The sequence below is a fragment of the Ziziphus jujuba genome, chromosome 11 (assembly GCF_031755915.1).
Source record: "Ziziphus jujuba cultivar Dongzao chromosome 11, ASM3175591v1".
Lineage (NCBI taxonomy): Eukaryota > Viridiplantae > Streptophyta > Magnoliopsida > Rosales > Rhamnaceae > Ziziphus > Ziziphus jujuba.
The window spans coordinates 25,511,559-25,536,984 of NC_083389.1; the positions used below are offsets into that span (position 1 = coordinate 25,511,559).

General features: G+C 31.6%; 1 protein-coding gene and 2 pseudogenes across 1 annotated transcript; 2 read left to right on the forward strand and 1 right to left on the reverse strand.

Annotated features, from left to right (window-relative positions):
* Positions 1-655: 655 nt before the first annotated feature.
* On the forward strand, positions 656-23,662 carry LOC125420552 (NAD(P)H-quinone oxidoreductase subunit 1, chloroplastic). The gene is given in 5 exon segments (XM_048467195.2): positions 656-779; positions 782-903; positions 23,013-23,055; positions 23,117-23,487; positions 23,489-23,662. Coding segments are annotated over 5 exon segments (834 nt in total).
* LOC125420562 (NAD(P)H-quinone oxidoreductase subunit 1, chloroplastic-like) lies at positions 1,783-3,396 on the forward strand (annotated as a pseudogene).
* Positions 19,394-20,310, reverse strand: LOC112493342 (protein TIC 214-like; annotated as a pseudogene).
* Positions 23,663-25,426: the final 1,764 nt, after the last annotated feature.

The following is a 25,426-nucleotide window of genomic DNA, read 5'->3' on the forward strand; positions in this document are numbered from 1 at the left end:
TCTGATACATGATACATTAACATATCAATTAGTTCTATAAATGATCACCAAAATCTTCTTTCTTTCATTTTAGGTCTAAATTTTTATCTTTTTTAAGTGGCGAAATGAAGATTTTGGTATACCTATTCAATACAATTTTATTTGATCAAATTTGGAATTATTAACAAAATTAAGATTATCGTATTGTGTATACTAAATTAAAATTAATGGCATTATTATTATTCATCAATAAAACCACCTAACATTAAATAAAAGATAGGAACAAAATGGGGCCGGGGGGGGGGGGGCAGATTTCATTTTATGGTAAAAAATTCATTCATTTAGGTTATTTCACAAGAAGAAAAGGTAGAGTCTGTAATACACAGCCTTACCAATAGGATACAAAAGCTTTCTTCACATTTGGAATTGTAGAGAAAAAGCTATTTATCTCATAGAGGCCTACATCAAATTTTGGGAAAACACCATTTGCTGCTATCTTATTTGTCAAAGAAAAATAAAATATGTTATAAGAATTAATTAGTCAGTTGAATATTTGGGAATCAAAAACTCTCTAATTTGAAACAGTAGTTTATTTTGAATTATCTGATTTATTGAATTTTAATGAACTTATTTTAGTTTTCAGCAATTCATGAAAGACTCGATCAAGGAAAAACCTATGAATATACCAGCTACAAGAAACGACCTCATGGTAGTAAGTATGGGTCCCCACCACCCATCAATGCATGGTGTTCTTCGAGTCATCGTTACTCTAGATGGTGAAGATGTTATTGACTGTGAACCAATATTGCTAAAAACCAAACAATTATACAATATCTGCCTTATGTAACGCGTTTGGATTATTTAGCTACTCTGTTCATAGAAGCAATAACTGTAAATGGCCCGGAGCAGTTGGAAAATATTCAAGTGCCTAAATGAGCCAGTTATATCAGAGTAATTATGTTGGAGTTGAGTCGTATAGCTTCTCATCTGCTAGGGCTTGGCCCTTTTATGGTAGATATTGGTGCACATATACCTTTCTTCTATATTTTCCGAGAAAGAGAATTAATATATGATTTATTCGAAGCTGGCACCAGTATGAGAATGATGCAGAATTATTTTCGTATCGGAGGAGTAGTTGCTGGCTGGATAGATAAATGTTTGCATTTTTACGATTATTTTTTAATGAGAATCATTAAATATCAAAAACTTATTACATGAAATCCTATTTCTTTAGAACGAGTTGAAGGAGTAGGCATTATTGGTACAGAGGAAGTAATAAATTGGGGTTTATCATGACCAATGCTGCGACCTTCTGGAATACAATGGGATCTTCCTAAAGTTGATCATTATGAGTGTTACGACGAATTTGATTGGGAAGTCCAGCAACAAAAAGAAGGAGATTCGTTAGCTCGTTATCTAGTCCGAATTGGTGAAATGACAGAATCCATAAAAATTATTCAACAGGCTTTGGAAGGAATTCCAGGAGGGCCATATGAGAATTTAGAAATCCGATACTTTGATAGAGAAAAGAATCCCAAATGGAATGATTTTGAATATCGATTTATTAGTAATAAACCTTCTCCTACGTTTGAATTACAGAAACAAGAACTTTATGTTAGAGTCGAAGCCCCAAAAGCAGAAATGGAAATTTTTCTAATAGGGGATCAGGGTGGTTGATGGAAAATTTACCCACCAGGTTTTATCAATTTGCAAATTCTTCCTCAATTAGTTAAAAGAATGAAATTTGCTTATATTATGATGATACTAGGTAGCATAGATATCATTATAGGAGAAGTTGATCGTTGAAATGATAATTGATACGACAGAAGTACAAGATATCAATTCTTTTTCTAGATTGGAGTTTTTAAAAGAGGTCTACGGAATTATATGGGCCTTTATTCCTATTTTTACTCTTGTATTGGGAATCACAATAGGCGTACTAGTAATTGTATGGTTAGAAAGAGAAATATCTGCAGGACTGCAGCAACGTACTGGACATGAATACTCTGGCCCTTTAGGAGTTCTTCAAGCTCTAGCAGATGGGACGAAACTTCTTTTCAAAGAAAATCTTCTTCCATCGAGAGGAGATACTCATTTATCCAGTGTCGGACCATCCATAGCAGTCATACCAATTTTAGTAAGCTATTCAGTAGTTCCTTTTGCCTATCACCTTGTTTTAATGGATCTCAATATCGATGTTTTTTTATGGATTCTTATCCGCCGATTAAATAATGACTTTTGGGAACCAAATAATCCCTTTTTTTGATTTTGTAAGCCTCCTTTTTTCAAAAACAGAAAGAAGAATAGGAACGAAAAAAAGAAAGGAATACAAAAGAATAAACAAGATATTTTTTATTCTTTTTTTCTTATATCCAGATTATATCGATACAATTCATGTCATAATTCATGAATTAATGTTTCTGTTTCATAAGTGAAAATGATGGGTTATTGATTTTTTTTACACGGAGTATTTTATTGAAGAATCAAGTTATTACTCAAATTTAAATGATTATGGAAATTTTTAGAAAAAGGATGAGATCAATTCAGAAGTATTTTATTTATTTATTATTAATTCAACTGATTAATTTATTAAATTAATAATAAATTGAATTCTTTATTATTAATTATTACTATTAATTATATTAATTATTATTGTTTTAATTAAAATTTATTAAAACATAACAGACAAAATTCAATTGGTCTAATGTTGGACCGTATTATAGATTTGAATCTTATCTATCGTATAACCAAGTATTGCAAGATAAGAGGACTCGGTCCTTATATTTTTTTATGGCCCTTCAGGAGCCATATGAGGTGAAAATCTCATGCATAGTATTGGAATAGCAATGGAAACAATGATGGTACCGCCGACTGTGATTATCTAATAGTTCAAGTACAGTTGATATAGTTTAGGTGCAATCAAAATATGGTTTTTGGGGATAGAATTTGTGGCATCAACCTATAGGGTTTATCGTTTTTCTAATTTCTTCCCTAGCAGAATGTGAGAGATTGCCTTTTGATTTACCAGAAGCAGAAGAAGAATTAGTAGCAGGTTATCATACCGAATATTCGGGGATAAAATTTGGTTTATTTTATGTTGCTTCCTATCTAAAGCTATTAGTTTCATCATTATTTGTAATAGTTCTTTACTTGGGTGGTTGGAATATCTCTATTCCGTATATATTTCTTTCGAAGCTTTTTGAAATAAATCAACAATATGAGGTTTTTGGGGTGACAATTGGTATCTTTATTACATTAGCTAAAACTTATTTGTTTTATTTCATTCCTATCGCAACAAGATGGACTTTACCTAGGCTAAGAATGGACCAGCTGTTGAATCTTTGATGGAAATTTCTTTTACCTATTTCTCTCAGTAATCTATTATTAACCACTTCTTTCCAACTCTTTTCATTGTGAAGGAATATGATATTCTATATTCACAACTTGGCTTAATCAAGAGAAATAAACAAGCATCAAATTATTCATATATTCACAATATGTTCCCTATGGTAACTGGGTTTATGAATTATGGTAAACAAACAGTACGAGTTGCAAGGTACATTGGTCAAAGTTTTGTGATTACCTTATCCCATGCAAAACTGTTCAATATCCTTATGCAAAATTAATCACTGTGGAGCATTTTCGCAGTCGAATCCATTTTGAGATTGATAAATGTATTGCTTATGAAGTATGTGTTCACATGTGCCCTATAGATTAACCCGTTGTCGATTGGAAATTGGAAACTAATATTCGCAAGAAACGGTTACTTAATTACAGTATTGATTTTAGAATCTGTATATTTTGTGGTAACTGCGTTGAGTGTTGTCCAACAATTTGTTTATCTATGACTGAAGAATATGAACTTTCTACTTATGATTGTCATGAATTAAATTATAATCAAATTGCTTTAGGTCGTCTATGAATATCAGTAATTGACGATTATACAATTCTCACAATTTTGAATTCGCCTCAAATAAAAAATAAGTAACTCCTTTGATTCAAGAAAATTTTCGAATTACTAAGTACTAAGGTTCCTTTCATTTTGTTTCGTCATACCCTACAAATCCCAACTATTCGTTACTTGGTAATAATCACGTCTTAATTTGGATTGAAAATCGAGTAATTAATGTCTATATAATTATTTTGAAATCTTTCACTCAGATAAAGAATGACATTAGTCCAATAACTGTACCCACAATAATTCACATCCCCGAGGATTTCATTCAATTAGGAATTGATTATAAATCATAAAAATAAAAAAAAAAATTCTGGTTGGCTCTCAATAAGGTGATGAAAAAAATTTCGAATTTTTATCTCTTTTTTTACATATAATGGATTTGCCTGAACCAATACATGATTTTCTTTTAGCCTTTTTGGGATCAGGTCTTATATTAGGAGGTATAGGAGTAGTATTATTTACCAACTCAATTTTTTTTGCTTTTTCATTGGGACTTGTTCTTGTTTATATATCCTTATTCGATATTCTATTAAACTCTTATTTTGTAGCTGCGGCACAACTCCTTATTTACGTGGGAGCTATAAATGTTTTAATCAGATTTGCTATGATGTTCATGAATGGTTTACAATATCACAAAGATTTTAATCTTTGGACAGTTAGGGATGGGATTACTTTACTGGTTTGTACAAGTATTTTGGTTTTACTAATGAGTACTATTATGGATACGTCATGGTACGGGATTATTTGGACTACAAGATCAAACCAGATTGTAGAGTAAGATTTGATAAGTAATAGTCAACAAATTGGAATTCATTTATCAATAGATTGTTTTTCTTCCCTTTGAATTCATTTCGATAATTCTTTTAGCTGCTTTGATAGGTGCAATTGTTGTGGCGCGCTAGTAATAAATTGTAAATCTATAAAATTAGCAACAGCAATCCAAATGAAACTTCAATATGTGTTATCACATCTATTACTCTTCAGCTCTCATTAAAGATTGTTTATATTGAAAATATAAATTCTTTTATTAGATATATTACCAATCTAATTATTTGTTCCGTACCTTTAGATTCTAGTCAATTGAATCCGTTGAATTGTTGTTCACATTATATTGAAATAAATCAAAATTTAATTGATAAGGAGTTGGTCAATGATGCTCGAACATGTATTTGTTTTTAGTGACTCCTTATTTTCTATCGGTATCTATGGATTGATCACAAGCCTTAGTATGGTTAGAGCCCTTATGTGTCTTGAACTTATACTGAATGTGGTTAATATAAATTTTGTAACATTTTCTGATTTTTTTTATAGTCGCCAATTAAATGGCAATATTTTTTCAATTTTTATTATACCTATTGCAGCCACTGAAGCAGCTATTGGACCGGCTATTGTTTCATCCATTTATCGTAATAGAAAATCAACTCGTATTAATCAATCAAATTTGTTGAATAAGTAGCATTAATCATAGAAATTTAAATATTCATAAATTCAAATTAGCATGTATTATACATAATGTATGATCATGTTTGAGAAAAAGTAAGAAATCAAAGTATCTTGGCTCCTTTACATGAGTCGATCTAGAAGTAGATTGATTCAAAAAATTCTGGTAAATCATTGATTCATCTGGTGTCTAAATATATCATTTATTTATAAATTTACTAGATCGAAAATTTAGAATGTTCAAAAAATTTATAGATCCAATGTCACATTCAGTAAAGATTTATGATACGTGTATAGGATGTACTCAATATGTCCGAGCCTGCCCCATGGATGTATTAGAGATGATACCTTGGGACAGGTGTAAAGCTAAGCAAATGGCTTCTGCTCCAAGAATAGAGGACTATGTCAGCTGTAAAAGATGTGAATCCGCCTGTCCAATGGATTTCTTTAGTATTTGAGTTTATTTATGGCATGAAACAACTAGAAGTATAGGGCTAGCTTATTGATACATTTCAAAAAACCTTACTTGAATATATATATTTTTTTCACCAACAAAATCCCGCGCTCAAAATAATATATTTTATTTTATATTTTTGAGCACGGGTTTTTCTGGTCCAAGTGTATCTTGTTTTTACCACGAATGATTTTTCTTAGTTAACGATAGTTGTAGTTTTGCCAATATCCGTAGGTTCTTTAATTTTCTTTCTCCCTAATAGAGGGAATAAGGTAACTGGGTGGTATATTATTTGTATATGCATAATAGAACTCCTTCTAATAACCTGTACATTTGGGTATCATTTCCAATTGGACGATCCATTAATCCAACTTACAGAGAATTATAAATGGATCCATTTTTTTTTTTTTTATTATAGGAGATTGGGAATAGATGGAATTTCTATAGGACCTATTTTACTAATAGGATTTATCACTATTTAGCTACTTTAGTGGCTCGGCCGGTTACTTGAGATTCCCAATTATTCCATTTCTTGATGTTAGCAATGTATAGTGGTCAAATAGGACTATTTTCTTCTCAAGACCTTTAACTTTTTTTTCATCATGTGGGAGTTAGAATTAATTCCAGTTTATCTACTTCTATCCATGTGGGGCAGAAAGAAACGTTTGTATTCAGCTACAAAATTTGTACACTGCAAGAGTTTCTATTTATTTATTAATAGGAGTTCTAGGTATTGTTTTATATGGTTCTAATGGACCAACATTGAATTTTGAAACATCAGCTAATCAATCGTATCTTGTAGCACTGGAAATCATTTTTTATATTGGATTTTTTATTGCTGTTGCTGTCAAATCATCGATTATATGCTTACATACATGGTTACCAGACACCCATGGATAGGCACATTACAGTACTTGTATGCTTCTAGCTGGAATATTATTAAAAATGGGAGCCTATGGAGTGTTTCGAATAAATATGTAATTATTACCTCACGCTCATTCTACCTTTTCTCCTTGGTTGATCATAGTAGGCACAATTTGATGCGAACCCGCCCGAGCTCACACCATCGACAACTCGCTGGGGTACTGATCCGATACGAATGAAGTCTGGACCGATCACTAGGGCTCAAGTTAAGAGGTTTAAGGATAATCTTGCTGCCTTTATCCAGAGAATAATTCCTTCTCAAAAAGGCTTGTCCATACCTGAAGATAAAAGACCTGTTTTAAGTATCCAAGTGGTGGAAGCTGATACATCGGATACCCATACATCGGACATTTTATATCGGACACCCTTGCCTCAGACATCTAGTCTCGAACTTCGGACATCGGATGTAACTTAGCTCGGACAGACATCAGTTAACTCGGATAGGCCATAAGTTAGCTCGGACATCAGGCGGACATAAGTTAGCTCGGACATCAAGCGGACATAAGTTAGCTCGAACATCAGGCAGATATAAGTTAGCTCGGTTGAAGACATAATTCAGCCTAGATGTCAAAGTCAACTCGTTACCTAATTTGCGATTGACTTTATTTCTTTTTGGGTTTTTATTTAATTATTTAATGGACAAATAACTTTAGGAAGGTTTTTATTTTATTGTAAATTAATTCCTAATTTAACATAAAGGAATTAATTAATCAAAATTAGATTAGGAAAGGAAGTATAGTGGCGGCCAACTAGGTTTCTTTATGTGTGTGGCCGGTTTTTCCTAGGGTTTTTAGGGTTTATTTTGTTTCTTTCAAAGCCTATTTAAAGGCTTATTTTTTCAATAAGAATACAACTTTGATTTGATTAAGAAAATACTTGTGAGATTAATTATCTCTTTGTTCTTTGAGAACACCTAAAACACCATTAGAGAATTGGTTGTTTTAGCTTGATTTATCAATAGGTTTTCCATTCCCTATTGTGGCGTCTACATTATACCAAGGTTTCTAACCATAGGTTGGTTAGGGGTTGAGGTCCATTCCATTAGAACTTGAACTTAATTAAAGATCCGGGCTAATATAATACGGGTTTAGGAGCAGGTCGTCCTAGGTTCGTATCATTTGGTATCGGAGCTAAATTTTGTTCAGGTTTGATCTATCTTTATTTGCTTTATTTATTTTTGTGTTAATCTACAATTTTAGCATTAGGTTAAGGTTGCTTCTATCATCATACACATTCTGCATCTTAAAAAAAAAAAAAAAAGTGGTTGCTCCAACATGAAAAAAAAAAAGAAAGAAAAAAAAAACTGCACATTTGTGTTTATTTGGAGGTCACAGGTTTGGTGAATTTTTGGAGTTGGAATTGCAAATTTGTTGTTTTTTCTTGCTACTGCAGTTGTGTCTAATATTCAGTAAGTGAAAAAAAAAAAGAGAAAAAAAAAAAAGAAGAAGAAAGCCGAATATAAAAATCTATGTATATATATATATATCGGTTTGTTGAAAATTGGTGTTGAAGTTTGTTGCTGGAAATTTCTTGTAACTGCTGATTTTTTGATTATTTATTCCATATTTGGAGTTTCTGGAGAGTTATTTTTACTGCTGGATAATCGAGTTTGAGTGCTAAATTATTTGGATTAAAATTAGTTAAAGGAATTGATACAAAACTTGAATTACAAGAACAACAACCAACACTTCTCTATATTTTTGTTCAATTTGATTCTTGTTCGTATTCGAATTTCTTTTCCTGGAATTTTATTCTTGAACTCATAATCTACTACCATCTAGTGCAGTTTTCAAAAATTCCAAATATGTGTTTTCTTGTCTAGAAAGCCGAAAAATTAGGATTTGCTGGATTCTTTCGGTATTGCCTACCTTTTTGCTTACTGTTTGTTGATAAGTTTAATTAAAACATACTAGTGATCTAATTGCTGTTTTGTGGGTGTTTTAATTAGAATTTTGAGATAATTCATTGAGTGGAAAAAGGCAAGCGTGTGTGAGCATAAAAGAGGGTAAAAGCTGAAACTAGTGTGCAAACACGAGTGTCGAGTCCTCATTTGAGTGAAACACGTAAGAGAGTGAAATTGTAAGGTCTTATTTTATTTCTATTGCATTATTTTACTAACATGACAGAATCAAGAATAAGGAGAGGAGATCCACCCTTGAGGATCAATGAGGAAGAGTCCGTAGCATTCCATGGCGATGCCCGAGCTACCGGGAGTGGAGACCAAGTGGACATGAAAGCTGTTTTGGAGCCAATACAGCGGGTTAGTGCTCAAGTTGAGCATGTGAATCAAAGAATGGGAAGGCTAGAAGTTTCACAAGGAATGCCGAACACAAGAAATAGGCAAGAATTCCATGGAGGACGAGGCCGAGGACGAGGAGGTCGCAAGAGACCAAGAGAGGAATTTGATGAGGAGAATTTCGGTGGAGACTTTGAGGAAGGCATGGATGAAACCTTTGCTGTCCGAGAGAGAGCTGGCTGTGAAAGATATAGGAGGGAAGATACAGATGATGATTTGGGAAATATCAAGGTTAGCATCCCATCTTTTATGGGTAAAAGTGATCCCGAAGCTTATTTGGAATGGGAAGAAAAAATGGAGATGATTTTTTACTGCCACAACTATTCAGAAGGTAAGAAGGTGAAGTTGGCAGCAATGGAGTTTGAACATTATGCACTCCAATGGTGGACCAATGAGCAAAATACCAGAAGGAGAGTTGGTGATGATTTAATCTCGACATGGCGTCAAATGAAAGAAGCCATGAGGAAAAGGTTTGTGCCATCCCATTACCATAAGTTGCTGCATAAAAGGCTTCAAACTTTGTTTCAAGAAAGTAGGTCCATGGAGGATTATTACAAAGAGATGGAGATGCTCATGATGAGGCTAAATATGAATGAGGATAGGGAGGCAACCATGGCAAGGTTTTTGGGTGGATTGAATCGTGATATAGCCAACCAAGTGGAACTTCAACAATATGTTAAATTGGAGGAGATGCTTCATGTTGCCATAAAAATAGAAAATCAATTCAAGAGGAGGGGTACAAACTCACGGTTTGGAAGGGTTTCATATAGCGAGTGGACGAATTCAACTAGGTGGAAGAACAATCCAATGTTCGAGCCAAAGATAAAACCGAATCAAGATGAAGGAAGTGTTACTCGGCCAAAGAAAGATAATCAAGCCGACCATGTTCAAGCCCACAAATCTGAAGGTAATTCTGATCCTAAGCCTCCAAGTGCTAGAGATATTGCTTGCTTTAAGTGCAGGGTCGAGGACATACTGCCAAACAATGCCAAACTCAAAGAATCATGGTGCTGAAGGATAATAGAGAGTTGGAATCCGATAGTGATGAAGCTGAAATTGAGGACGAGCATGAAAAAAAAGAACTTGAAGAAGAAGCCGAGACACTACAAGCATCCAATGCTGAATTAAACTTGCTCTTTAGGAGAGTGCTTATTGCATACAAAGATGAGGATGAAATTCAAAGAGAGAACATCTTCCACACCCGATGTGAAATTCAAGGTAAGATTTGTAGTATGATTATTGATAGTGGAAGTTGTACAAATGTAATTAGTAACATTGTAGTTGATAAATTAGGCTTAATAACTATTAAACATCCAGAACCTTATAGATTATAATGGCTTAATGATAGTGGTGAAAGAAAAGTGAATAAACAAGCCAAAGTAAAATTTAATATAGGCAGATATGAGGATGTAGTTTTATGTGATATTGTACCCATGATTGCTGGACATATACTATTAGGTAGACCATGGCAATTTGATAAAGATGCTACTCATTTTGGTCAAGAAAATAGTATTGTTTTCAGGTTTAAAGGGAAGAAGGTCAAGCTGGAACCATTATCTGTTAAAGAGGTTTACAAAGACCAATTAAAAATGCAACAAAGGAGAGAAGCCGAAAAGCTCAAGGAAAAAGCAATTATGGCACCAATGGCTTCAACATCCTTTCAAGGAGGTAAGATTGAGGTTGTTGATCAAGGTAAGGTTTCTAAGACTTATATTGAGTGGAAATATCAAAGAACAACCGAAAGAGAGGGGAAAGAAAGTGGCAAACCCGAGAGCTTGGAGAAGGAAGGGAAATCCGAAAGTTTGCGCCAATCCGAGAGAGAAAAATAAAAAGAAAGAAAAGAAAGGTCAAGTAGCAACTTTTATTTGAGTTTAGGGGATATTAATAAGGTTATTGAGTGTAAGAAACCTTTGCTAGTCATGATTTATAAAGAAAATTCTTTTAATGATCAAACTAACTTTGAAGAACTTGAATTGCCAAGTTCAATGATTTCTATTTTGAAGGAATTTAGAGATGTCTTCCCAAATGAAATTCCAAGTGGACAACCATCCAATCAAGAGGGAAAAGGTGAGCTTGCTGTCCAAGGTAAGTCTTCTAATACTCAGGTTGTGTGGAAAAATTTTAATAAAACCAAGAGTGGAAAATTTGGTGCAAAAGCCGAGAGTGAGGAAGGTGAGATGGCCGTGAGTGAGAAAGGAAAAGGAAGACAAGAAAGGAAAAATATAAATTTTTATCTTAGCTTTGGTGATGTTAATAAAGTAATTATGAATAAGAAATCATTGCTGACCATGAATTTTAAAGATACTTATTTAAAGATGTCTTTATTGCATATAACTTTATCTGTATTGTTGAGAGCTTTACTTAGTGGTAATTTGAAAATTTGGGAAATATTGTTTGCTAACTTTAAAAAGTGTAATTTTTACCATAATGAGCATGTATGTCTAGATTTTGTTGTAATAGTGTTTGACCCAGAAGAATTGGTTTGGTTGCACTTACGAAAGGAAAGGTTTCCCAAACAAAGAAAGTCAAAGCTTATGCCGCCTATGGATGGACTTTTTCAAGTTTTGGAGCCGAATAACAAGCATATCTACAAGCTTGATTTACCGGGTGAGTATAACATGAGTGCTGCATTTAATATTACTGATTTATCTCCTTTTGCTGCAGGTGATGACTTCGATTTGAGGATAAACCCTTTTCAAGAGGAGGGGAATGATGCGAACCCGCCACGAGCTCACACCATCGACAACTCGCTGGGGTACTGATCAGATACAAATGAAGTCTGGACCGATCACTAGGGCTCAAGTTAAGAGGTTTAAAGATAATCTTGCTGCCTTTATCTAGAGAATAATTCATTCTCAAAAAGGCTTGTCCATACCTGAAGATAAAAGACATGTTTTAAGTATCCAAGTGGTGGAAGCTGATACATCAGATACCCATACATCGGACATTTTATATCGGACACCCTTGCCTCGGACATCGGAGCCTTGCCTCAGACATATGGTCTCGAACTTCGGACATCAGATGTAACTTAGCTCGGATAGACATCAGTTAGCTCGGCCAGACATAACTTAGCTCGGACAGACATCAGTTAGCTCGGCCAGACACAAGTTAGCTCGGACAGACATCAGTTAGCTCGGATAGGCCATAAGTTAGCTCGGACATCAGGCAGACATAAGTTAGCTTGGACATCAGGCAGACATAAGTTAGCTCGGACATCAGGCGAACATAAGTTAGCTCGGTTGAAGACATAATTCAGCCTAGATGTCAAAGTCAACTCGTTACCTAATTTGGAATTGACTTTATTTCTTTTTGGGTTTTTATTTAATTCTTTAATGGACAAATAACTTTAGGAAGGTTTTTATTTTATTGTAAATTAATTCCTAATTTAACATAAAGGAATTAATTAATCAAACTTAGATTAGGAAAGGAAGTATAGTTGCGGCCAACTAGGTTTCTTTATGTGTGTGGCCGGTTTTTCCTAGGGTTTTTAGGGTTTATTTTGTTTCTTTCAAAGCCTATTTAAAGGCTTATTTTTTCAATAAGAATACAACTTTGATTTGATTAAGAAAATACTTGTGAGATTAATTATCTCTTTGTTCTTTGAGAACACCTAAAACACCATTAGAAAATTGGTTTTTTTAGCTTGACTTATCAATAGGTTTTCCATCCCCTATTGTGGCGTCTACATTATACCAAGGTTTGTAACCACAAGTTGGTTAGGGGTTGAGGTCCATTCCATTAGAACTCAAACTTAATTAAAGATCCGGGCTAATATAATACGGGTTTAGGAGCAGGTCGTCCTAGGTTCGTATCACAATTCAAATAATCTATGCAGCTTCAACATCTCTAGGGCAACGTAATTTAGAAAAAAAAGAAAAAAAGAATAGCTTATTCCTCTGTGTCTCATATGGGTTTCATAATTATAGGAATTGGTTCTATAAACGATACAGGACTCAATGGAGCCATTTTAGAAATAATCTCTCATGGATTTATTGGTGCTGCGCTTTTTTTCTTGGCAGGAACGGGTTATGATAGAATACATCTTGTTTATCTAGAGGAAATGGTCAGAATGGCTATCGCAATTCCAAAAATATGCATAGCTTTCGGCATCTTATCGATGGCTTCTCTTGCATTACCAGGCATGAGTGGTTTTGTTGTAGAATTGTTAGTATTTTTTGGAATACTTACTAGCCAAAAATATCTTTTAATTACAAAAATAGTAATTACTTTTGTAATGGCAATTGGAATGATATTAACTCCTATTTACTCATTATCTATGTTATGTCAGATGTTCTATGGATACAAGCTTTTAATGCTCCAAACTGTTATTTTTTTTATTATAGGCCACAAGAGCTATTTGTTTCGCTCTCTATACTGCTAATTGTAATAGCTATTGGAATTTATCCAGATTTTGTTTTCTCACTATCAGTTGATAAAGTCAAAGTTATTCTATCTAATTTTTTTATTGATAGTTTTCCTTAGTAAACGAACCAAAACATCAAACACAAATCCTATGATTGAGAAAACTGTTCGTTGTAAAATAAAAACAAATTCTTTTTTCTTCTCGTAAGTTTAACTAACTAAAATAAAAAAATGAATTGGAATTCTATTTTAACCAGATATGTAAGCCATTGAGAAACCTTTGAATCATTTACATTACTTGATTCAAAGGTTTCTCAATGGCTTACACGAAGTTTTCTTATATATATGCTTATGTTTTCCTAGGTTTGTATTTGTCAAGCCCTTTCTTCAATTCAACTTGATACTGATGTAAATGAACCATAACTATGTAACCCTATTCCTAATAGATTAACTCCAAATTAGCAGATCCAAATTATACGAAATCCCATCAATGCCACAATTACGGAATTTCTGATTTTAAAATTTGTTCGAGTATGTAAATAAATCACAAATATGGTCCAAGTAATAAATGCCCAAGTCTCTTTAGGATCCCAATTCCAATATGATCCCCATGCTTCATTAGCCCACACCGCTCATGAAAGGATACCTATGGTTAAAAAGATAAACCCGAGGCCAATAATATGATAGCTCCAAAGATCCAATTGTTGAATCAATTGAGATCTGTGATAATTCCTAGAAGAAAGAAACGAATTGGTTTGTAAAACATTGTTTCTTTCACTCACATATTGAATCTCACCAAAAGAAAGCAGATCATTTACGAAATTGTTGCTTTTACTAAAAATCCTTATTAATTTTCAAAATGTAATGACTAAAAGAGCTACTGATAATAACGCTCCACAAAAAAGGGCTGCACAGCCTAATACTATCATACTGACGTGCATCATTAACCAATGGGATTGAAGAGCTAGGACTAATATTGAGGATTGATGCATTTTAGTTAAAAGACCCGAAGTAGCAAAACCTTGGGTAAAAATAGCACTTAGGGCTGTTATTGCGTTTAAATTAAAATAGTTTTTTTGTTTTTTAAAATAGGGAACCAGATGAATAATGAAAAAACTTCATGAATGAAAGATTAATGATTCATATAAATTATTTAATGGTAAATGTCCCAAATAAATCCATCAGGTAACTAATAATCCTGTTATATAAAAAAAGTAGCTATCATACCCTTTTATGATGAATCATATAGGCCTACAATTTCATCGACTAATAAGGTTATTAAATGAATTGTAATTACAATTGAAATGATAAAAAAGGATATATGAGTTAATATATGCTCTAAAGTTGAAAATATCATGAATTTTTGAAATTAAAAACAGGGTACCTCAATTATAAGAATGGAAATCGAGAATTGATTTCATTATAGCACTTACTCATTTAGAAGATGTCACGCTACCACTCGGACTCAAACCAAGATGCTCTTGCACTGCTTCCTAAGAGTAGCATGTCAATTGATTTCACCATAGCGGCTTGCTCGAAATCATAATAGCCGAATTTTATTCAATCGTCGAGATTAAAGGAAACAATTCAATGCAATATATTTTAGGAAACATTAAAATTGATGATTAAAAAAAACGTTTTGAAAATTTCAAAATTAGGGATTTGAACGTGTTGCTTTCAACAAGAATCCTTATTTTTCTCAGTATATCATTATATTTACTATTAGGGTGTTAGTTTTATTTAACTTAACATTGGTTTTTTTTTTTTTAGAATTTATTAGTTTATGCTCGATTAAACAAGAACTGTTGTACCTAGATATTTCGAACTTCAATCCATGGATACAACTCGAAAATGTTCTCTATCTTTATAATGTGCATTTTTTAGTGATTCATTTCTCATTTAGGGGATTTTATGAATCTACAAAAAAATTATCCATGAAGAAAAAATCGGCAGATTTTTTTATAATCACATAACAAAGGTAAAAGAGGTTTTTATTATTTAGGGTGAAAGTTAAGGACATATGGTGATACGAACTTAGAAAAATAATAATTTAGAAAGTGACAAGACACATTTTAAACTTAATAAATTAGTTTCAATGATCTATTATATCAAATGATCTATTAATTTTGACAAAAGATCTTATACCTGCTCTTATATATTCTATAGTATTTTAAATATATTAGAATAAAAAAGACAAACCTTTGTTATTATTGAATTATCAAATCGATGGGGAAAACAAGAATCCCCACCTTGAAAATTATAAAACATACTAAAAAGAAAGGTGAAATCTTGTGCTTGCTTTTACTCTTTTTTCAAGCAAAAGAATACCGTTTTTAGATTTTCAAATTCAGTCAACACAAAATTCTTATTCGACTATAAAGGCAAAACAACTTCAATTTAATTAATATTACTATTGATTGGATCAAACCATTAAAAAATATAAATTATTCCATTTATTAGTTTAATTATTTTAACTTTGATAAATTATCAATTTTTTTATTTTTATAACTTATAAAATATAAAATAAAAATCAAACTAACAAAAATTTAAACAACTTTAAAAAAAAAAAAGAAGAAGCTGAAACTAGACTACTTTTCAAGTCAAATCAATTCAGCTTTTTCCCAATCTTGGATTATTTATTTGTTGCACAAAAAAACTTTTTGAATTCCTCGTAGAAAGAGATTTCGATAACGAAAAAGCTTTCAATGCTGCCAAATATCCCTTCCTTTTCCAAATATTTTTCCAAATGCTTTTTTTTTTATATAGAGGTGCGCTTTTTTGGAATTGCCATTAAAAAATTCTAGTAGTTTATTCGGGTTGTGCAAAACAATTGTTCTTTACTATTAATTATAAATATTTATCTATTTATTTTCTAGATTGTACTTCATTCATAAAAATATGGATCTAGAAAAATCACATAAAATATGGCTAGCAACATAAACAATATGGTGGCTTTTAAAAATTAAATACAAATTTTTTTTATTTGTTTTTTTCTATTCCATACAATTTGATACAACATCTGGAAGAAAGATTTGTATTTATTTTATTGGTACTCTTATATCTTCCTTCAAATTGATATCTTCTATATTTATAGAGTCTATCATGCAATAGAACTAGAATTGACTGGAGTCGATATGAGAAAAAAACAAATACAAAGAAAAAACCTATGCCTTTCTATCTCTATCTAGTTTTTTTTTTCATCATCCAAAATTTTATACATGGAATAAAATACATCGACATGTTTAATAACCGAACCCTTATCTTTATTGAAAAAAAAAATCAGTAATTTGTGTCTATTAATTAATCATTTTATTTAATTGGTCAAGCTCGATAAATGAGTAAATCTAATTAAATTTTAAAAATTAGAATGAGACTAGTAGTTAATCTGCGAAAACATACAGGATAGATGGTTTTGTAAAAGCTATTTTAGGAGTTTCTTCTTTAAATTTTATATAAGGTCACGTGTTGGAGTCATAGTTTCTTTATCATAACCTTTCCAACAAATGTCTTTTATTGGAATAGAAGACAATCAATCCGTTCAAATTCGTTATTGATTCTGAATAATCAACCTAAAACTAAAATAAATAACTTTTATTTTATGAGTTAAATTAGGGTTATTTATGCTTCATATCACAATAAAAAACTATTTTTGGTGAAATTTTTTATCCTTGCTCTATATATATAAATAAATTATTGTAATACGTAATAGTAATAAAAATTTAAATTTTTAGTTTTTATATCTTCATAAAATTTGACTTAATAATTTAATAAAAAACGTATTTCTTTTTCACTAGTAACTTAATCATATCGTTTTACCGACTCTAACCTCTTGATTTGAAATATTTAAGGTAGTTGAGAAAGATTCAGACTAATTAAAGCTAGAAAATTCTATTTCAGTTTTGTATATCTTAACTTTTTATTATTAACCGATCCTTTTCAAAAGAAATAAAAGCCGATGAATCAGAAACAATTAATTAAGATAAAAAGATTCTTTTTTATGGAATATACATATCAATATTCATGGATCATACCTTTCATTCCTCTTCCAACTCCTATGTTAATAGGAGTAGGACTTCTACTTTTTCCAATGGCAATAAAAAATCTTCGCCATATGTGGGTTTTTCCTAGTGTTTTACTGTTAAGTATAGTTATGATTTTTTCCACCCATATACTTATTCAACAAATAAATAACAGTTCTATTTATCTATCTGTATTGTCTTGGACAATTAATAATGATTTTTCTTTAGAATTTGGCTATTTAATTGATCCACTTACTTCTCTTAAGTTAATATTAATCACTACTATTGGAATTATGGTTCTTATTTATTGTGATAATTATATGTCCCATGATCAGGGATATTTAAGATTTTTTGCTTATATGAGTTTTTCTAATACTTCAATGTTAGGATTAGTTACAAGTTCAAATTTGATACAAATTTATTTTTTGGGGGAATTAGTTAGAATGTGTTCTTATCTATTAATAGGTTTTTGGTTCACTAGACCTATTGCGGCAACTACTTGTCAAAAGGCATTCGTAACTAATCATGTAGGGGATTTTGGGTTATTATTAGGAATTTATGTTTTTATTGGTTAACGGGTAGATAAAAATTTAGGGATTTGTTTGAAATATTCAATAATGTGGTTTACGAAAACATGTACCAATTACAAAAACTGCATTTTTATTAGGTACACTTTCTCTGTGTGGTATTCCACCCTTTGCGTGTTTTTGGTCTAAAGATGAAATTCTTACTGATAGTTGGTTATATTCACCAATTTTTGCAATAATCTCTTGTTCCACAGCTGGCTTGTCTGAATTTTATATGTTTGGGATCTATTTACTTACTTTCGAAGGACATTTAAACCTTTAGTTTCAAACTCACAGTGAAAAAGAAAAAAAAAATAGCTCGTTCTATTCAATATCTCTATGGGGTAAAGAAAGGTAAAAAGTTATTAAAAAAATGTTACTTTATTAACTTTATTAACAATGAATAATAATGAAAGGGCTTTTTTTTTTTTTCTAAAAAGGCATATCGAATTGATAGTAATCTAAGAAGCATGATGCGCCTTTTTCTTACTATTAGTCATTTTGGAACTAAGAACGCTTTCTAATATCCGCAGGAATCGGGCAATACTATGCTATTTCCTATGCTTGTATTAGTACTATTTACTTTGTTCATTGGATTCATAGGAATTCCTTTCTTTAATCAATTCAATCAAGAAGCTGTGGATTTGGATATATTATCAAAATTGTTAAACCTAGAGATAAACCTTTTACATCCAAATCCAAATACTTATACGGATTTGTATGAATTTATTACAAATGCAACTTTTTCATTTAGTATAGCTTTTTTTGGAATATAGCGTCTTTTTTATATAAGTCGGTTTATTCCTCTTTACAAAATTTGAATTTCTTTAATTCATTTGTTAAAAGTATTCCTAAAAGAAGAAAAATTCATTGGGACAAACTATTAATTGGGATATCTGATTGGTCATATAGTTGTGGTTACATAGATGTTTTTTATGCAATATGCTTAACTAAAGGTATAAGAGGATTGGCTCAACTAACTCATTTTTTGATAAACAAATAATTGATGGAATTACAAATGGTGTCGGTATTACGATTTTTTTCATAGGAGAATGTATCAAATATGTGGGGGGTGGTCAAATTTCTTCCTATCTCTTAGTCTATATATCTTATGTATTAACATTTTTATTAATTTACTTTGTATTTTCTTTTAATTTATAAAAAATTTATAACCAAAAAAAAAAAAAAAAACATAACTCAACTTAAGTTAACTCAAGTTAACTCAATCAATTAATTAATTTATAGATTAAAATTAAACTTGTAGTTAAAAAGAATATTAACAAGAGGTTTTTCAACCCAATGTAGATCTTTTTTTTTTCTGTAAATATTTCTAACTTTGAATTTTCTTGATTTTCATCCACATCCATATAATAAGTTTCATAAATGGATCTATTTCTATAGCGTCTCTTTAAAGTGGAATTCATCTTTTGTTTTTTCCTTTCCATTCACTCGTATCTCTTTCGTTTCATCGATTTTGTCCAGATCCTCCTTTTCTTCCCAAAAAAGGGAAGGAGAAGGATCTTCTTTAGTGGATCTCTCTTGTTCCTGTTTTGTCCCCCTCATTCATGAAGTTATTTCTATTTCTACATCTGTTTCTTCCTCACTTTCCCCCCTTTCTTTCATTTTTGAGGTTTCTTTCAGTTTCTTAGTAACAATGGGTGATGGTATTCTGTCTAAATAGTAGATAGAGGTAATAAAGAGGAGAATACTAAAGATTCGAGCCATAGAATTTCTCAATTCTGACACAAGGTACATATTAGATCTAATAAAATTATTTTGCTATATCCAGACTAATACCAATCCAACCCATTTCATGAATAAAATGTAACCAATTAACCAACCAACAAAACTACTTGTTACAAATAACATCTTGCAGTTGCATCAAAACATATAAATGTTGACTAATCTGACTAACATTGAACTTGGTAAAATGAAATGGTTGAATAGTTGAAAATTAGATTATTCAGGAATACACTTTGAATGCTAAGATTACGCATTGAATTTCTGTTAGTAGATCCATAATTAAAAAAGTGTTTGTGATTGTTCCATAAGACATGAAATAAAAGATACGGTAGAGCTAGGACAATTATTGTACGAGGTCTACTCAATGCTAGATGCAGAGGCACATAATAGATCGATATGAACATCATGAGCTGCCCCATGATAAAATTGGTTGTTGCTAATACTTTCTTCTCGATTCCTTCTTCCATAACGAGAGCTTGGAGAAGGAAGAGATAAGAGGGCCCTATGGAGAATGTGGTCAGAAATCCATAATAGAGTGTAACCACAACGACCGAATTGATTATCTTCATGCATAAGGATACTAGATTACCTAGTATAAAAGATTTAAAAATCATCACAAACCTCCCTTTTTTCTTTTCTATTGCAATTTCTGGATTATTATGTTATGATTTTTAAACTTTCCATATACATATATATAGAAATAGAAAAAGATAGACTATAAATGACATCTCTTATCTCAAAGACACCAAAGGGATATTAAATGAATGGAGATGGATGGGATATAATGAAATAGAGCCACTTTTGGGTTCTTTATGAAATGTGGCATGGAACGGAGCCACTATGAAGAAGTTCCGGGAGTTACAAAGGAAACTTCAAGCTCATATTAGTCGTGGGTTGAGAACGAGAATTGAACTCTATGAGATCTAATCTCGTATTGTTCCTCAATAGCTCAGTGGTAGAGCGGCCAGCTGTTAACTGATTGGTTGCAGGTTAGAATCTTACCTGGGGAGATTTGATTCATTCCGAATTAAAGAATTTGGAATGATTGTTTCTATTGCATTCTATCTCATTGTATCACATTCTATTTCGGGGTATTTGAGAATCGCTGTCAATACCTTGGCATAGGTCCGGGATAATCCTTTATTCCATAATTTGGGGCTATTTACAACTATCCACTTAAGCATTCTCAGATGTACTAGCAAGTGCATCAAAGATGCTGTCATCGATTCACCCGGGAGGCCATAATTACCACGAGCAAACATATTAATGATGAGGAATGCATTTTTGCTATGCTACTAATACTAATACTTTCTCCACTATTCTGCCCCAAACTGGCTGAGGAAGAATTATGGGGCGTAAAACAAAAAAATATGCCGATTTAGGCTTCGGGCCAGACATACTATATTTAATTTATCCACCATTAATGATAAATAAAAAGAAAGAAAAAAGAAAGAGTAAGGTCGTTCCATTTCGACAAAAGAGCCACGCCCAAATTCCATAGCTTGGGGTCCGCAATCCCAATCATGATCTATCCATGACCAGGATGAAGCTTGGGTGAAACTAAGTGGAGGTCCGAACTGACTGATGTTGAAGAATCAGCAGATGAGTTATGATTAGGGGTGAAATGCCAATTGAACCCAGAGTTAGCTGCTTCTCCCAAAAATGCGTTGAAGAGCAGTAATTGACTGGACATCTAGGGGTAAAGCACTGTTTCGGTGCGGGCCGCGAGAGCGGTACCAAACATTTATATGTTTCGATGCAACAACAAGATGTTATTTGTAACAAGTAGTTTTGTTGGTTGATTAATTGGTCATATTTTATTCATGAAATGGGTTGGATTGGTATTAGTCTGGATACAGTAAAATAATTCTATTAGATCTAATGTACTTATTATATCTAATAAGTACCTTGTGTCAGAATGGAAAAATCCTATAGCTCGAATCTTTAGTATTCTCTTATTTATTATCTGTGACTAAACAGGAACAAGAGAGATCCACCGAAGAGGATCCTTCTCAAAGAAAAGGAGGATCCGGACAAAATCGATGAAATGGAAGATATACGAGTGAATGGAAAGGAAAAAAACAAAGGATGAATTCCACTTTAAAGAGACACACTATAAAACTAGACCCGTTTATAAAACTTATTATATGGATGTGGATGAAAATCAAGAAAATTCGAAGTTAGAAATATTTATAGAAAGAAAAGATCTACTCTAGGTTTAAAAACCTCTTGTTAATATTCTTTTTTTACTATAAATGATGGAATAGGCCATTCCGGTATATAAAAAACAATCAATTTGAAAATGCTATAAGAAAAGAAATGTCACAATATTTTTTTATATATGTCAAAGTGACAGAAAAGAAAGAATATCTTTTACATATCCGCCAAGTTTGTCAACTTTTTTGGAAATGATACAAAGAAAGATATATCTGTGTATAGCAGATAAACCCTCTTCTGTTGAATTATATAATAATTAGAGTTATAGCAATGAATAAAAAATAAAAGAGCTAAATAAAAAATTTATAAATAGAGTTAAAGCTCTAGACAAAACTTTAGAAAGGATATTTTTTGCTTGGGATATACTCGAAAAGGAGACTAGATTTTGTAATGATAATCCCTAAAACGAATACTTACCTAAAATATATGATCCTTTCTTGAATGGCCCCTATCGAGGACGAATCAAAATTTTTTTTTTTTCAGCTGCAATCCTAAATAAAACTTCCAAAAAAAATAACATTAACATAGAGGGTTTTTGGATAAATAACATTCATAGCATCCTTCTTATTTTTAATTACCTAAAATTTGAACAGATAAAAAATCCATTTGATAAAAAACCATTAACAACAAAAATTTTATATTTGTTGAACTTAATCAATGAACTTATTGAAAAACCACCATCAAGTTTAAATTTTAAAGAGTTTTCTTTACTTCCTGAAGAAGAACAAATAAAAATTGATTCAGAAGATAACAAAAAAAATTATAAATTTCTATTTGATGTAGTTATAAGAGACCCTAATGGTAAAAAAATTAGAAAAAAACCTATCGAAATACAAGAAATCAGTAAAAAGTTCCTCGATGGTCGTACAAATTAATTAATGATTTGGAACAACAGGAGGGAGAAAGCGTAGAGGGGGTGGCAACGGAGTATGAGTTTCGTTCACAAAAATCCAAACGTGTAGTTATTTTTACTTATAACCTACAAACTAATACCAAAGATACTAATAATCCTGATAACCTACCAGGTTTTATTAATTTGCAAATTCTTCCTTAGTTAGTTAAAAGAATGAAATTGGCTGATATTATGATGATACTAGGTAGCATAGATATCATTATGGGAGAAGTTGATTGTTGAAATGATAATTGATACGATAGAAGTACAAGATATAAATTCTTTTTCTGGATTAGAGTTTTTTAAAGAGGTCTACGAAATTATATGGGCCTTTATTCCTATATTTACTCTTGTATTGGGAATCACAATAGGCGTACTGGTAATTGTATGGTGAGAAAGAGAAATATCCATAGGATTGCAGCAACATATTGGACCTGAATACTCCGGCCCTTTAGGAGTTCTTCAAGCTCTAGCAGATGGGACAAAACTTCTTTTCAAAGAAAATCTTCTTCCATCGAGAGGAGATACTCGTTTATTCAGTATCGGACCATCCATAGCAGTCATATCAATTTTAGTAAGCTATTCAGTAGTTCCTTTTAGCTATCACCTTGTTTTAGCATATCTCAATATTGGTGTTTTTTTTATGGATTGCCATTTCCAGTATTGCTCCCATTAGACTTCTTATGTCAGAATACAGGTTAAATAATAAATATCCCTTTTGAGGTAGTCTACGAGTTCCTGCTCAATCAATTAGTTATGAAATACCATTAAATTTATGTGTGTTATCAATATCTCTATGTGTGATTCGGTGAGACATAAATTTTTCTCTATTCCTTCCTCTATTCTTTTCTTTTTAGGAAAGGGGTAGTATGAATTGAGTAGATATCTTCATTTTTTTATTCATTAATCGGATTGATGAACTAAATTAGATAGTTGGATGAGTGAAAGAGAACAGCTTCTATATAAATTCACAATAAAGATATTGAGTCTCATTTTCTATGTATAAGAGTTAGAGAGTTGAGTGGAAATAAATAGAAGCAGAAGATACCGTTTACCCTAAAATTGGTTGATTAGTCATCCTGACTTGAAGCGGGCTTAAAAGATCAACTGTATTGAGTTTTCACTATCGTTTGCATGTATTTTTATACATGTATTACCATAAAAGAAAAGGCCATTGAACAAAAATGAGTGGATAGATAGAAACACCAAGATACGCAAAGGATTAGTAATATAGATCCTATAAATAATCCAAAAGTAGACATTTCTACATAATATACAAAGAACAGTAATTGGGGCTTTAAATTTGTAGAAGTTATAAGGCAGTACTCCCCACAATTCCGATCCAGAGTATGCTCCTATCCGCCAATTCAATAAATGACTATTGGGAACAAAATAATCCTTTTTTTTGATTTTGTAAGCCCCTTTTTTTCAGAAATAGAAAGAAGAATAGGAACAAAAAAAAGAAAGGAATACAAAAGAATAAACAAGATCTTCATTATTTTTTTTTTCTTATATCCATATTTATATCGATACAATTCATGTTATAATTCATGAATTAATGTAATATACAATTCTTTTTCATAAGTGAAAACGATGGGTGATTGATTTTTTTTACAAGGAGTATTTTATTGAGAATCAAGTTATTACTCGACAAGGAAAAATTTAAATGATTATGAAAATTTTTAAAAAAAGGATGAGATCAATTCAAAAGTATTTTATTTATTTATTATTAATTCAATTTATTAATATATTAAATTAATAATAAATTGAATTCTTTATTATTAATTATACTAATATTTTTTTAAAAAAAATTTATTAAAACATAATAGACAGAATTCAATTGGTCTAATTTTGGACTGTATGATATATTTGAATCTTAGCTATCGTATAACCAAGCCTCGGAAGATAAAAGGACTCAATCCTTAGATTTTTTTTATGGCCCTTAAGGAGCTGTATGAGGTGAGAATCTCATGTACGGTTTTGGAATAGCGATGGAAACAGTGATGGTACCACCAACTATGATTATCTAATAGTTCAAGTACAGTTGATATAGTTGAGGTGTAATCAAAATATGGTTTTTGGGGATGGAATTTATGGCATCAACCTATAGGTTTTATCGTTTTTCTAATTTCTTCCCTAGCAGAATGTGAGAGATTGCCTTTTGATTTACCAAAAGCGGAAGAAGAATTAGTAGCAGGTTATCAAACCGAATATTCGGGGATAAATTTTGGTTTACTTTATGTTGCTTCCTATCTAAACCTATTAGTTTCATCATTATTTGTAACAGTTCTTTACTTAGGCAGTTGGAATACCTCTATTCCGCATATATTTGTTTCAAAGAATTTTGAAATAAATCAATGATATGAGGTTTTTGGGGCGACAATTGGTATCTTTATTACATTAGCTAAAACTTATATGTTTTTGTTCATTCCTATCATAACAAGATGGACGTTACCTAGGTTAAGAATGGACCAACTGTTGAATCTTGGATGGAAATTTCTTTTACCTATTTCTCTTGGTAATCTATTATTAACAACTTCTTTCCAACTCTTTTCATTGTAAAGAATATGATATTC